The sequence below is a fragment of the Myxocyprinus asiaticus genome, chromosome 15 (genome assembly GCF_019703515.2).
Source record: "Myxocyprinus asiaticus isolate MX2 ecotype Aquarium Trade chromosome 15, UBuf_Myxa_2, whole genome shotgun sequence".
Lineage (NCBI taxonomy): Eukaryota > Metazoa > Chordata > Actinopteri > Cypriniformes > Catostomidae > Myxocyprinus > Myxocyprinus asiaticus.
In genome coordinates, this window is record NC_059358.1 from 40,778,832 (window position 1) to 40,795,339 (window position 16,508).

Here is a 16,508-nt window from a genome sequence, read left to right on the forward strand (position 1 = left end):
ACAGTTTTCAGTGTCTTAATAATTTATATCTTTAGTTCTGGACAGCATTACCGCCGCTCCCTAAACGCAGAGTACGCAGCCTGTGTAGGGCACCAACCCCGGTCGCAGATCAATCTCTCCACCGCACGATCGCACATCTCTCACACATGCACCTCACGCTTGCACATCTCTCACATGCGCGCCTCACACCTCGTGCCCGCACATCTCTCATGCACACGCCTCGCACCTCGCGGCCACACATCTCTCTCGTGCGCCTCGTGCCTCTCTGTGCACGTGCAGAAATGGTGTCTGTAACTTGGATGTTTACATGTATTTATACAGTAGGCAGTTTCATCCACATGTTAAGGATGTTTCCCTGCACTAATCAGCCCGAAGTAGCTGCGATAGTTGTCAGCAACCCTGCTAGGTGCGGGATAAATGTGTAAATACTGCTCATGACATGAGGGACGCAGAACAAAGCACACTGATATATTAATCTTGAAATATCAGCTTGTCTTGGTGTTAAATGAAGGCACTGCATGTTGAAACTATTCTTTTTTCACTGTGCGGAGCGAAGAAAGTGTTTCACTTAGTTTGAAGAGTTTGATGCTGCAGCAGTGATGGACTCAGCTTGAGTGACGCGCAGCTTAACTTCCGCTGTCATAAAAGTCCCATTCAATAATCACTCAATAATTTACAAATTAATTAAAATAAAACCCAGTAATGTAACGACAGGAACACCGACCATTGTATCAAAGTAAAAGTAAAACATTTTCATTAGAAATTTACTTGTGAGAGTAAAAAGTAACCACTTTTAAACCTACTCTAAATGTAATTTTTTTTCTCAAAATGTTACTCAAGTAAATGTAGCACGTTACTACCCACCTCTGCTCATCAGTCAATCAAAATTCACTACAACAAATCTAAAACTCTGCAGCGAGACTCGTATTTATCCTCCAGAAATCCTTCTGGCTTTGCTCTGGTCTCCACACTGTCTGCCAGCAGCTGCCGGAATTGAATTCATGTCACTGCTTCTGTGTGTACTGTTACAGTACAGCCACTGCCCCGCCTCATGATACACACAACACATTACAATCCATTATCAAAGTGTATGTCCCAGCACGGCCACTATGAGCAGTGATATCATCCCCCTCATCACTGCACTCAGATAAAGCCTGCCTGTGTTTCTTGTGTCACTTTAGTAAGAAAGTTTCTGCTGTAAAAATAAGTATAAAAGGTTAATGAAAATTCATTTGAGGACCGAGGCTGTATGCAAAGCTTATATGCTATATCAATTGTGTGTGTGTGTGTGTGTGCGTGTGTGTAGGTTTCAAATTTTTGAAAATGTCTCCACTAATATAGTTAAACTTATTGAAAATCCACTAGTGAGGACACTTTAGGTGGTCCTCACTAGACAAAAAGGCCCATAAATCGGCCAAATCATGTTTAGCTTTAAATCTACTGATGTTCACAGGTTTCTGTGAGGGTTAGGCTTAGGGGTAGGGTTAGGGTTAAGGGATAGAAAATATTAGCCTGCAATGAAATCAATGGAAGTATATGAGATGTCCTCACTTATAGTGAAACAAACCTGTGTGTTTGTGTTCTATTTTGGAACAAAAGGGCTGTGCGTGCTTAATGGCCACTAATTACATTTAGACTAATGTGTTTGTGATTTATGTGCTCACTAATACACACACACAAGGTCTAATTCGCAATTGATATATGCCCTCAGAAAAACATAAACGTGCTCAACCACAAAGGCACACACATGAGACGCAATTAATCATAGCCCTGGACCGTAATAAGGAATATTCCTACCATTGGAGTAATTCAAGCTTGAAGTACCACCTTCATGTTTTTGCGAGTCTCAGTCAGCAGAAGGCAGTAAGTGCAACATCAGCTGCACAGGCAACAAACCAGACTTACTGACAGCAGACAGTACAAGATGACAGTTGTGTTCTTGTGTCCGAACAAAGCTGGAAAGAGTGCATTCTATGTTTCAAACTACGTTTAACTTGACACAACATCCTAAAAACTCTGTGACATGACGCAACTAAAATGAGACACTCCAAAAGTGTCTGTCTGATGCATGTATACATTGACGCATCCTTAGAAAAGACCTTATAATAAATCTATGTCGGGCAGATTGACAAATTCAATTGCAAAATTGATTGCAGGTCAATAATAGGCTTATGTTCAATAATATAGAAATAAACTAAATATCGCCTTCTAAAGTCACTTTTTGTATTGTCTCAATGCTATACTTGTCTGCCACAATAATGTATTGAATTATCTGAATTATTCGATTTATTGAATATACTTATAATTATTTAAATGCAATTATTTATAATTATTTAATCATTAAATACTGAATTATTTTTATTTGGGGGCCTTTTTCTACATATATTGATATATGGTATGCGACTAATTGCGATTAATTTGATTTTTTCTGTAAATCATATAATTAATTTGATAAAAAATTTAATAGATTGACAGCCCTAATTATTATAAATTACCCCACAAATGCACTGTAATATAGAAAATGCACACACACACACACATTTTTAATACTCTTCTCCTTTCCTCTACCTATCTATCGATCAGACAATTCATATTGGTTGCCTTTTTTTTCAACATCAAGTTTAAACATTTCCACAGAACGGAAAGAGAGAGTAAGGGAAAGAGTAGTGCAAGGACAGACGGAGACAGAGATGCAGGAAGTGGAGGAAAGTCAAGATGAAGAGACCCAGATGAAAGGAAAACCAGTATGCCTTGTATAGTCTGTACTGTCTTTGGCTGCCCTCAATTATTGGCCTATTGTCTTTTTTCTTCCTCCGCTGAAATTAAACCACTGTCTGTGCTTCAGTGATGTACAGAAAAGGCCATCTGTTACAAAAGTCCCCCAATAGCTACTGCACGGATAGTGCATATTCTTATGTATAACATTTGATAAATTATTGGACCCACTTGATCTAACTTCTAAAAGACTCCGTGTCCCAGTCGCTGTCACCCCTGCCTCTGACCCTGACCATATACAGTACTGTGCAAAAGTTCTAGGCACTTGTGAAAAATGTTGCATAGTGAGGATGTCTTCAAAAATAATGCCATATATAGTTTTCATTTATCAGTTAAAGTCATACAAAGTCCAGTAAACATAAAAAAGTTCAATCAATATTCGGTGTGACCACCTTTGCCTTCAAAACAGCACCAGTTCTCCTAGGTACACCTGGACACAGTTTTTCTTGGTTGTTGGCAGATAGGATGTTCCAAGCTTCTTGGAGAATTTGCCACAGTTCTTTTATATATTTAGGCTGTCTCAATTGCTTCTGTCTCTTTATATAATCTCAGACTGGCATGATGTTCAATGGGGGGCTATGTGGGGGCCATGACATCAGTTGCAGGGCTCCCTGTTCTTCCATTCTAAACTTTCTATTTGCAAAATTTATGTTTGGGAGACTAACATTTATATTTCCTATTGACACACTAAAGCTGAAGATATAAATAACCATCTTAAGACAAATGCTTTTGTGAAACATCTGATGTGCCTAAGACTTTTGCACAGTACTGTATATTTTGAGTTGGTGGACTGTCACTCTGAGGTAGATTGATATTACCATGCACATCACGTGGCAAAGATGAAAACAAAAAAATGGACTCTGATGTAAGCACAAAAGGAACTCTAAAAAGACAAAGAGATAGAAGTGGGAGACAGGGACATACAGTATGTTAGGACAGAGGCACCATTTACACCTGATATTAAGATACGTTTTTTGCGGATCTGTCTGACATGGTACGATGTTAACTATAGGTGTAAACGGGGTCCAGAATGTTTTGAGACTCGTCCACTTCAACCTAATTCGAATGTGGTCGAAAATAATGTAAGCACATCAGGCTCATGATGTAAGCACATCAGGCTCATAGTGTAAACGCTCAGCTGTCTGAATGTGTTCGAACAGCAGCAAAGTACCACCTACTGACCTGTCAATCAACCAATGCGCTAGAACAAGACTTTTAAACTTTGCTGGTGATGTGTGGCTTTAAAATGAAATAACCGTCCAATTGGAACATTCGAAAAAGCACATACATATACACAGTATTGGGTGTAATCTAATAACAAAGTAATTAGTTAGTGTAAACTAATTACTTTTTAGTCAAAAAGTAGTGTAACACATTACATTTTATATTCTTTCAATTAGGGCTGTCACGATTATGAAATTTGGCTGACGATTAATTGTCAAAGAGATAATTGTGAATATGACGATTAATTGTCTGTTTTAGGGCTATGACGATTAATTGGCTCTTAAAGGACTTGTCACGATTAATTGTCATATAAATTGTCATATTTCTTAAGGGGCATATGTGCTTCATACACCTTAAGAAGCCGTTTTTTCATATTTAACTTCAAATAATATATCAAATAATAACATAGGGATATATGATTTCCTTTTAAAACTTTAAAAACGTATGAATGAAAAACATATTTCTAAATACTTAAAATATGTCTCTCTTTTACTTTAATTTTAGTCAATTTTATATTTTACACTGTTGTTTTTGGAACTCATATTTTTATATTATATATATATATTATATTATATTATCATAAAATATTTCTGTCCTAATTTCTTCACTTTCACACATTTTATTTTATGCTCTTTGATGAAACTCATGAGCCCTGATTTCTCATGAAGCAAAACCTTTGAGATTTAATTTCATCATTTTATAAATAGATTAAGAGTGCGTCTCCTCCTCTGTGTGTATGAACCCGCTATGACCAGTAACATTTGCATTTACATGATTGTTTAAAGTGAAACTAGAGCACTTTGCGTTCACTTTTAACGTTTATATTTGTTTGTTTATATTTTGGCTGGAGTTTGGCACAAGTCTCTGCTTACTGCGTGTGCAACGGATGGCTTGAGAAGTATTTCACGTGCTTTTCTGGACAGGAACTGCTCTGGTTGATGTCCGCGGTGCGGCTCAGTGACGCTCGGAGTTCATCTGAATGACACACAAACGCGCTGTTGATGCCATTTAAATATTTACTTAAAATTCCCTTATTTGGGCATTAAAATGTGATTGGAATTTGAAGTGCATAATAACCGCGCTTATCTAAAATAACCACAGTTAGATCAAATAACCGCGATCAGATGATTATTTAATAATCGCAACAGGCCTACTTTCAATAGACTTTCAATACATTTTAATTACTTTTAAGTACATTAGTAGGGTTACACACATTTCAAAAATAATATCAGTCCATTTAAAACATGAATTATGTATGTCTGCATGTGTTTCTCTGACAATGAAGAGTCCCTAACGAGTCATTGTAAGGGAAAAATGTGTGGCGCTGAGTGTATGTATTGTGTGCAAAAATGAACAAGAAGGAAATACAAACATTTTGAATTTGTTTGGAAAAGTGTTCAGAAAAGTGTTTTAGAAAGGAACTTAAAAGTAACTAGTAATATGACTACTTTTTCAATGCAGTAACGGAACTTCTTCAGTAGGCCTAGAATCAACATACAGCGACACAAATTAGAAGCATGCACATCTGAATCTCAGTCAATAAAGATACTACACCAAAATAAAGGTGAACTTTGCTAGAAATATTGCATTTGTGCTTAGATTAAATTTCAATTGCATTACTTTTTTGCACTTTATTGTCATGCAGTAAAACACTGAACTAGTGATTGACGTATGCTGTCATGAAATCAGAGACCCTCCCCTCGAAATCTGGAAATCCCAAAACGCATCTTAATACCAAGTGTAAACAGGGCCAAGAATGAAATAAGCTAACTCAAGTAAGAAGCCAATTGGGAAAGAAGGGCAAACTACAGTGATAAAGAGAAGAATGGGTGTAACTTTCTATCCAAAGAGAGAAAGGGGAAAAAGACAGAAGCACAAGGGATGCGTTAGAGGGAGGGATAGACAGCAGAAGGTAGGCAGAGATAGGGATGAAGAGAAAATTGTCAGAGTGATCTTCAGCGAAAGGTCAGCCTGTTGTCACGTTGGTAATAGGATTAATTACTGCATTAACACCCCACCAACCCTCCATTCCACTGTCATCACTCTCCAATCCTTCTCTGTGACAAACATCCGCTCTGGAGCTGCGCTCCAGGGCCAGAGGAATAACTGTGCATGATGTTTACATTTTAATGCCATATTTCAGACAGTCTGCAGCTTGAAAAATTGTAAGGAAATAATCCAAATAATCTCCACGGCAACCGACAGCTCGTCACACCATTGGAATAATCCAAATGGCACACACTCTCTAAACTGAGCCCAATCTTGCTGTGTACAGGACACATACACAGAGATGGCAGGACATGAAAGGGAAAAAAAACGTTAAGGGACCCCTGCCATGCCCTCTACAAACACACACACACACACACACACACACATACACACAGAGAATGGACTCACTCCTGGCAGGGTTTTCTGTTCGTGAAGAGCAATTTGTGCTTTAAGGGCTGACTCCCGTGCACAATATGTCAGAAAAGCACATCCTAAGAGAGATAAAGAGAGACTGTTAGTATTTCTTGACAGGAAGTGTTGTTAACAACCTAGTCTCATGTTAGCATTACTATACAGTAACTACCTTTTTGCAAACTGACTTTTACGTGCCGAATTCCACGTTTCGCTGCAGTTTCCTGGTGAAATTAACACTTGAGGCACTACAACAACTGTGCATTTTATTCACTTTCACACATATCACAAGTACAAAGGCTGACAATGACTTTATAAACACTTATTTTTTCACACTATTACTCACACTGCTATGCTATGATATTGAAACACTTTTACTATAATGCATCAGATGAAAACAATACATTTTAATGATTGTATTATTTAGGGATGTCCCGACACCAGTACTGGTATCGGAATCGGGTCCAATACCGCACTCATGTACTCGTACTAGTGCTTGTAAAAGTGCTTTGATCCCAAAAACTGATAAAATCTGACGTATGAATGTCAGTACGTAAACATTCAGCATGCAAATTAAAATCACATTATGTCCTAGTGTGATTATTTAACCGCAAAAGCTAAGATCTAATGAGATAAATATATAGTTTGCATGTGCTGTGCACTTCAAATGTGAGCACTAGTGAATGTGTGGAGACAGTGTTGTGCTGACGTCAGCTGCTCATATTTTTAAGGCTCCTCCGTGGCTCATACAGGGAAAACACAGTAATGAGCATCACACACTTTGTTTGTAGCAGATGATAGCGAATATAACGCAGATTCACTTTGTAGCATGAGGCACATACAGAGTACATACTTATTTAATTAAATAGCAGCCTTTTGAGGTTTGATAATCACCTTGAGTCATGTAGTGTGACCGGCTTTTCCGGACTGAAAAGCTACCATCAGAACACAGAAACACTTCAAAATAAAAGCTCAGCCAAAATTAAAGCTCAATTTAAACAAAACAAAAAAAAGTATGGCAGAAATATATCACTAATGTAAAGGTATGTAATATTCACTTTATTATTACTACTACTACTAATAATAATAAATCAATAGTACTTGTATTATATTTAAGAAATATCTCACATCTGTGATGCTCTGTTATGCAGCACTTTATTTGACAAAATATAACTCCAATGCTGTATTCTGGATTGTGCTGTATAAAACCACTTCATTTGATAAAAAGTAATACAATATTATGTTGAAAATTAATTGTTAGATTATCATTTTATTAAAGTTTTAATGAATTAATTTATTTAAACACTATTTTGATGAAAATTTCTAAATAAAAAAGCTGACACGTGAGACAAGAGTGTCATAGAAGCGATACGAAATTACATAAAATGTGCTTTTCATATCTCATCTTCTTTTGGGACACTATCAGTTAGGTTTAGGTGTTGGTTAAGAGTAAAGATTTCTGTTTTGTGTCTTACTCTCATTTGATTTTTAAAACATTATTGCTTATTTTTAGGTTAGGGAGGTACACTTTCCTCATTAAAATCTCCATCTAATATTCACCTTAAAAACCTTTTCAGATTACGACACCATTTCACTCACTTTTTTGTTTTGTGGTTTGTTGAGACGCACTGCTGAAGCAGGCTGTTAAAACACGAACTTACATGTGCTTCAAGCTTGAATATCTCAGATAATAACTTTTATAATAAAATTTGCATATGGATCAGAAGGAATGCTTCATTGCCAATTTTTGACTGCATTATTATTTTTTACAAGTAATCGCACTAAACTAACTTGATAAATTGGTAGCCCAATATAATACATACACACTGATGGCCAAAAGTTTGGAATAATGTACAGATTTTGTCGTTTCGGAAGGAAATTGGTATTTTATTCACCAAAGTGGCATTCAACTGATCACAAAGTATAGTCAGGACATTACTGATGTAAAAAACATCGCCATCACTATTTGAAGTCATTTTTGATCAAATCTAGATAGGCCCCATTTACAGCAGCCATCACTCCAACACCTTATCCTTTTTGTTATTAAAAGTTTATTGATTCCATATAACATATATAAAATAACAGAATATATGGAATCACATTATATTATTTACAACCCTTCCTCCCGACCATTAACCACCCCACCCCACCCCACCCAACACAAACAGATACACCAGTGGTCAAACACAATTGACAAAGACACACAAACATACAATAAAACAGAAGAAAATATTTAGAAATACATTTAAAAAAAGTATATGTTCAAAAAAAAAAAAAAAAAGGCTACAACATACACATTTAAAACAACACATCTCCCTCCACTGCCCCTCCCCGAGAGCCCTCCAAAAAGGCCAAATAGCTGCCCCACCTCCTGATGAACATATCCATGTTGCCTAGACTTCAATATGACAACTCTTCCCAGGCTGCCACCCTGCTCATCTCCTCGCACCACTCACGAAACGAGGGAGCTCCAGCTGACTTCCATCCTCTAAGAATAACCTGTCTGCCCACCATAACACCGGCCAGGATCCAATTCTTCATGTACTTATCTCCTACATCAATGATCGCCCCATCACCCAAAATACAGACCCGGGGCAAAAGGATATCCAAGTACCCAAAACGTCGGCCATTAAATTCTGGACCCTCAACCAGAACTCCTGTATCTTACGACACCCCCAAAAAACATGGGTGGTGTCTCCATCTTCTAAATGGCATCACCAGCAGATGGGTGTGACCTTAAGACCAAGCCTATACAATTTAGAAGGGGTCCAATAAAATCTATGTAGAATCTTAAATTACATAATGCGCACCCTTGCATCTCTAGATGCAGACTTGACGTTTCTAAGAATCCTAGCCCACACTCCCTCCTCCAAAACCAAATTTAAATCTTCCTCCCATAATCTTTTGAGGGAATTTAAAGCTCCGTCCCCCAGACTGAATTAGCAGGGAGTAATACACTCATGTATTACTATGTATTGCCTCATGACATTTTCTAAAAGCAGTAATCACCACTCCCAGAGTATATGTCGCACCCAAAAACAGTGCAGAGTAGGTGGCGCAGCTGTAAATACTTATAAAATTGAGATCTGGGAATCCTAAGATTTTGAACCAAATTTTCAAAAGGTCTCAATACTCCACTCTCATATAGGTCACCGAGTGTATTAACCCCCCTCACAATCCAATCCGACCAACAGAAAGGGGACTTATTAATGCATAGTTTAGGGTTCTGCCATATGCTCGAGGCTACATTTAAATAAATATCCGAATTACAGTAAACACTCTGGACACTTCTGACCATATCGAGTGTAAATGCAAAATAATGGGGTGTGACTTAACTTCTCCGATTTATTTGATCGAAAGGCTATGCAGAGGCGAGATAGGGGCAAGAGCTTCCTTTTCAGTACAAAACCAGGGAGGGGCTCTCTCAGGTGGAAGTGACCAATGAGCCAAATGTCTGAGACCGAATGCATAATAATAAAACTAAATCTTGGGTAGGCCTAACCCACCTTTGTCAATTAGCCTATGTAACTTATTGAAATTTAACCTGGCACGCTTACCATTCCAAATGAAGGACTTCACTATGCTATCAAATTGCTTGAAATAAGAGAGGGGGACATCTGTAGGGAGAGACTGTAACAGGTAGTTGAATTTTGGAATACAATTCATTTTAATTACATTAACCTTCCCAATCATCGATAAGTGTAATGAAGCCCACCTGTCCACATCATTCGAAAAATTGGATATTAAGGGATCAAAATTAACTCTGACTAAATCAGACAAATTTGCTGGGAATAAAATCCCCAAATACTTAATGCCCTGTTTGGGCCACTGGAAGGCGCCCAGCTGGAAGGCCGTTACTGGACAGTACGCTGTCAAAGCCAAAGCTTCAGATTCAGACCAACTGACTTTGTATCCTGAGAACTTGGAAAAGGAGTTAATAATTCTGTGGAGGCAAGGCATAGATCTAGTAGGGTCGGAGACGAATAATAAAATATCATCTGCGTAAAGCAGAAGCTTATGCGCCACACCTCCCGCAATCACCCCTGGAAAATCATCTTCCTTTCTTACCGCGGCTGCTAATGGTTCCAGGGCAAGACAGAACAATAATGGGAAAAGAGGGAAACCCTGCCGAGTGCCCCTATTCAGAGTAAAATAATCTGAAATTAATCCATTTGTTTGTATCACTGCTACAGGGTGTTTATAAAGTAACTTAATCCAACCAATAAATGTACTCCCGAACCCATACATTTCCAAAATCTTAAAAAGATAATCCCATTCTACCATATCAAACGAGTTTTCAGCGTCAAGTGAGATGGCAGCGACCGGAGACTGATCATTCACTACTGACCACATGATATTGATGAGACGCCTGATGTTATCAGAGGAGCTGCGGTCCCGAATAAACCCCACCTGATCTATATGTATAAGAGATGTCATAACCTTACTTAATCGGTTAGCCAAAATTTTTGACAAAATTTTTACATCTATGGATCAGGGAGATTTGACGGTAACTTTTACACTCGCTTGGATCTTTGTCCTTTTTAAGAATCAAACTGATCCGGGCTTGTGTCATGGTTGGAGGAAGCTTTCCATTCTTTAATGATTCAGTATAAACTTCTAACAAAAGTGGAGCCAGTTCTGTAGCATAAGATCTAAAAAATTCTGCGGCAAAACCTGGCCCCGGAGCCTTGCAAGTAGGTAGGGACTTAATTACCTCATCAAGCTCCTCCAAGTTTATCTCAGAATCAAGAGCGTTTTTTTGCTCAGTCTTCAGTTTAGAAAGAGCTAATGGTTCCACAAAGTTTCTAATATCTTCATCAGTAGACGAAGATGTGGAACTATAAAAATCAAGATAGAATTCTTTAAAGGCATTATTAATACCAATGGCTGAGGTAAAAATTTCACCACCAGCAGATTTCACTGAGGGAATGGTAGAAAAAGACTCTCTCTGCTTTATATAACTAGCCAAAAGCTTCCCTGCTTTGTCCCCCGACTCAAAGTATAACAGTCTTGCCCTGAATAACCAAAACTCCACTTTCTGTGACATAATAGTATTATACCTATATTTCAATCGGGTCAATTCTCTGAGGTCATCAGATGGCATATGGCGCTTCAGCTCTGCCTCTGCACTTTTAATATTCCCTTCCAACTCCACGAGTTCTCGTGCTTTGGATTTTTTGGTGAATGAGGCATACTGTATGATCCGACCCCTAAGAACTGCCTTAAGTGCCTCCCAAGCCACGCCCACAGAGGATACCGAGGACCAGTTGGTCTCCATATAAACACTGATTTCAGTCTTTTACATTTGTTGGAAATCAGGATTTTGCAAAAGGGATACATTAAAGTGCCAACTATATGATTTCTTTTTCTCTATATGTAGCAACACCTCTAAACTCACCAGGGCGTGATCTGAGACTAAAATGTTTCCAATTGAGCAATCAACAACAGATGAAATGAGGGATTTGGATATATAAAAAAAAATCTATTCTAGAATAAATCTTATGGACTGATGAAAAAAATGTATAGTCTCTACCAGATGGATTCAAAAGTTTCCAAATATCTGTAAGACCAAGATTTTTACACATCCTGTGAAGCGTCATTGTTGCTCTAGGGGGCTTACACACTTTTGCTTCACTATGATCAAGGACTGAGTCCATCAAAAGATTAAAGTCTCCTCCCAAAATTATATCATGAGGGGTGCCAGCGGCTTGCAACATCCCTTCAAGATCTATAAAAAAGCCTTGATCATCCGCGTTAGGTGCGTAAATATTAGCCAAAATCAGACTTTGCCCCTGAATTTCTGCTAAAACAATAATGACTCTTCCTAATTTATCATTAAACTGTTTGAGAAATTTGAATTGTAAATGTTTATTTACCAATATAATGACTCCCTTGCTCTTAATTGAGCCAACACTAAAGAAAACATGTCCACCCCATATCTTCCCAGATTTTTCAGCTTCCTGTGGGGAAAGATGTGTTTCTTGAAGAAACACTATATCATATTTCATACGTTTAAGAAAATAAATAACCTTCCTTCTTTTTATGGGGTGCCCCAACCCATTCACATTCCATGTGGAGAGAGGTAGTACACTCATACCTACATTCGACATTTTGATATAATAGAAAAAATAAATTGTGTGTCAAAAACAAAATTATGAAGACCACATTTCAACATTAATGCAACAATAAAACCCCGAACTTCCCCCCGTACAAAACAAACAGAAAAACGAAAAACGTGCGCATTAACCCCGCGCACGACAGTGCCAACCGGCGTCAATCCCTTTAAACTCAAAGAGTCCATGTACGCCTACGAGAGCCCCCGTGACAACTTTGCCATCGGATTGCTCAATTTTGCCTCACACATTTGTAAGGCAAAATTACATAACATCAAATATTTTGTAAAACAAACCCCAGCCAATAGGCAGAATAAACACAAAGAATGTGTAGACTCATTCACAGAACTGTCTCAAAGATGTGTTCCTTCACAAAACAAATTCCAGCCAATATAAAGCCGTTCAGTTTCCTTGGACAGACAAACGAATCTTCAGTAAGCCAGCTGATGAGTGCAGCAGATGACATAATCATTCCAATGACCCACAAAAATACTCCACAAATCATACTCCAGCCAACAGGAGGCATAAGCACAAGGAACTGACAGATTCATCCATAACTGTCCCGAAGTAATGTTATTTAACAAAACAAGCTCCAACCGCTAGGCAGGACCAGCACAAAAGGAAACGAAACACGCATCCCGGTTCCTCGGATGGTCAAGAGTCAATTCACTTGGAGGCCACATAAAAGTATATCCCATGATTTACACAGACCGCCAACTTTATAAAAGACATCCTTTGTGTGGGCATGTAGATATTTTGCGGTCATCCGTTCATTGTAAAAGTGATCTTCCATCAATGCAAAACTTTATTTAAGGAAAAGCGTTAATCCACAAAACAGAACAAACTCTAACCACTCGGCGGAGCCAACACAAAAGGAAACAAAAATGGTGCCCAGCTTCCTCCGAAAGCCAGAGTATGTACAGTGAGTCAATCCACTCACAAGAAAAACACCCAATGGTTACTCACCCATTGTTTCAATAAAAGACATTGCCTGATTGGGACATGTAAATACTTTGCTCCCATCCTTGGTGTTTATTCTCAGTCTGGCTGGAAACATCAGAGCAAAAGTAATCTTCCGCTGATGTAAGAGTTTCTTGCATTCCCTAAACCGATTGCGTTTCTCTCTTGTTGATTTCGCAAAGTCCGGGAACAAGAAAATATTGTAATTCTTCCAAGAAAGCTTTCTTTTGCTCCTCGCCTGGTGCAACACAAGATCTTTATTGGATGATTTCAAAGATTTGGCCAGAATCGACTGGGGCCTTCCTCCCTCATCAGATCTGTGAGCTGGGACTCTGTGAGCTCACTCGATTTCCAGGCCTGTTATGTCGAGCAGACTCGGGAAAAGCTCCTCTAGGAATTTCACCATATCTCTTCCCTCCTCATGCTCAGGAATTCCAACAATTCGAATGTTATTCCTGCGGCTTCTATTCTCAAGATCTTCAAGCTTTTCAAGAACACGTTCCAAATCAACTTTGGTCACGGGTGGATTAGCGGTTAATTCCCTCTCTGAAGATTCCAGAAAATCGATTCGTTTTTCAACATCTGTCACTCTTGTGACTAGCTCAGAGAATTTTTTTCCATTGCCGTAATCGATCGACGTATTACAGTGAGATCCTCCAAGTCCGCAAGTACCTTCGTCAACATCACCGACATGTTGGACAGTTGACGCTGGATTCCTTCTCCCGCCGCGCCATCCAAATCGAGTACCCGGTCCACAGGCCTGTCTGGGCTTTCATCTTGAAACCGTAATTGTCTTTTAATGTCTCCAGAGCCCGAGGATTTTGACTTCTTTGCCATGTTTACCTCAAACAGTAAATGTGTAACTGGGTGTATCGAATTTCACCGGATTATATCATGAAAATAATTAAAAAAATTAGCAAAGTGCACAGAGCTGTCTCTCACACGTCTGCCCTTCGCATGGCGTCACCGTACTCCCCTCCCAACACCTTATTCTTGAGTAATCATGCTAAATTTCTAATTTGGTACTAGAAAATCACTTGCCATTATACCAAACACAGTTGAAAGCTATTTGGTGCATTAAATGAAGCATAACATTGTCTTTGTGTTTGTTTTTGAGTTGCCACAGTATGCAATAGACTGGCATGTCTTAAGGTCAATATTAGGTCAAAAATGGCAAAAAAGAAACAGCTTTCTCTAGAAACTCGTCAGTCAATCATTGCTTTGAGTAATGAAGTCTATACAATGCTTGAAATGAAGATTTCATGCAAAGGTGTACATTACAGTCTTCAAAGACAAAGGACAACTGGCTCTAACAAGGACAGAATGAGATGAGGAAGGCCAGATGTACAACTAAACAAGAGGATAAGTACATCAGAGTCTCTAGTTTGAGAAATAGACGCCACACATGTACTCAGCTGACAGCTTCATTGAATTCTACCCGCTCAACACCAGTTTCATGTACAACAGTAAAGAGAAGACTCAGGGGTGCAGGCCTTATGGGAAGAATTGCAAAGAAAAAGCCACTTTTGAAACAGAAAAACAAAAAGAAAAGGTTAGAGTGGGCAAAGAAACACAGACATTGGACAACAGATAATTGGAAAAGAGTGTTATAGATCTTAACCCCATTGAGCTTTTGTGGGATCAGCTAGACTGTAAGGTGCGTGAGAAGTGCCCAACAAGACAGCCACATCTATGACAAGTGCTACAGGAAGTGTGGGGTGAAATGTCACCTGAGTATCTGGACAAACTGACAGCTAGAATGCCAAGGATCTGCAAAGCTGTCATTGCTGAACATGGAGGATTTTTTGATGAGAACTCTTTGAAGTAGTTTAAGAAGTTCTGAACATTTTTTTCAAATTGTAATAGTAATTTTTCACATTATTAATGTTCTGGATTATAAACTGTGATCAGTTGAATGCCACTTTGGTGAATAAAAGTACCAATATCTTTCCATAAGAGCAAAATCTGTACATTATTCCAAACTTTTGGCCGGCAGTATATATATATATATATATATATATATATATATATATATATATATATATATATATATTAAAGAGATTTTAAAAGATTTAGCAAACTTTCTCCTTTTTTTTCTCCCCGATTTGGAATGTCCAATTCCCAATGCACTCTAAGTCCTCGCGGTGGCGTAGTGACTCGCCTCAATCTGAGGATGAATCCCAGTTGCCTCCGCGTCTGAGACCGTCAATCCACACATCTTATCACATGTCTTGTTGAGCGCATTACTGCAGAGATGTAGCGCGTGTGGAGGCTCACGCTATTCTCTGTGGCAACCACGCACATCTGACCACGCGCCCCACTGAGAGCGAGAACCACACATTATAGTGACCACAAGGAGGTTACCCCATGTGACTCTACCCTCCCTAGCAACCGGGCCAATTTGGTTGCTTAGGAGACCAGCACGCCCTGGATTCAAGCTCACGACTCCAGGGGTGGTAGTAAGCGTCAATACTCGCTGAGCAACCCAGGCCCCCATGAAAGAGTTCTAAGCCCAAACCAACCAGCTCTGAGGAGAATCAAAACATTACAAACTTTAATTTGAAGAAAAATAAATAAATAAATAAATAAAAAGAAGGTATAGACTGTTTACTTAATGTCTTTAATGAAGGAATGGACTACAATTCCTTAAAGCATCATGAATGACATAATTGATTAATAAACTATGGAAAAACTGTTGATTTAAAGTTGTTGATTAAAAGAAAAGAAACAATACTGTATATTTAAAATAAATTGCAAACTTCTCAGATATACAGTATATTACCAATATAAAAGTAGTTTAGGTCTCTGCAGAGCTCTTTTGCCGCGCATTGTTTGCCGCGATTTTCTGATTGGTGGATTTTGTACCTCTTCGTGTGTAACACAGACTAGCTTCTGGTCCCCTACATTTTATCTCAGCCCCCCTAAAAATCTGTGACTTTGTAATCAGTACACAAATGTGTGATCTTTAAACAGCGGAAACACTGCACTAGTTTGAAGCGTGAGAATGATTTGGTGGCTTTTCCCACCTGTAAAAAC

General features: G+C 38.6%; 1 protein-coding gene across 3 annotated transcripts in view; it reads right to left on the minus strand.

The window, feature by feature from the left end:
- LOC127452633 (CUGBP Elav-like family member 3) overlaps positions 1–16,508 on the minus strand; it is a 76,590-nt gene that overhangs the window by 51,070 nt on the left and 9,012 nt on the right. For 2 of the 3 annotated variants that reach the window (XM_051718259.1, XM_051718260.1), the window contains exon 3: positions 6,397–6,479. The exons of the other annotated variant lie outside the window; for it this stretch is intronic. In XM_051718259.1, coding sequence (XP_051574219.1) covers positions 6,397–6,479 — 83 coding nt within the window. The remainder of the gene's footprint in view (positions 1–6,396; positions 6,480–16,508) is intronic. 3 annotated transcript variants of the gene reach the window in all.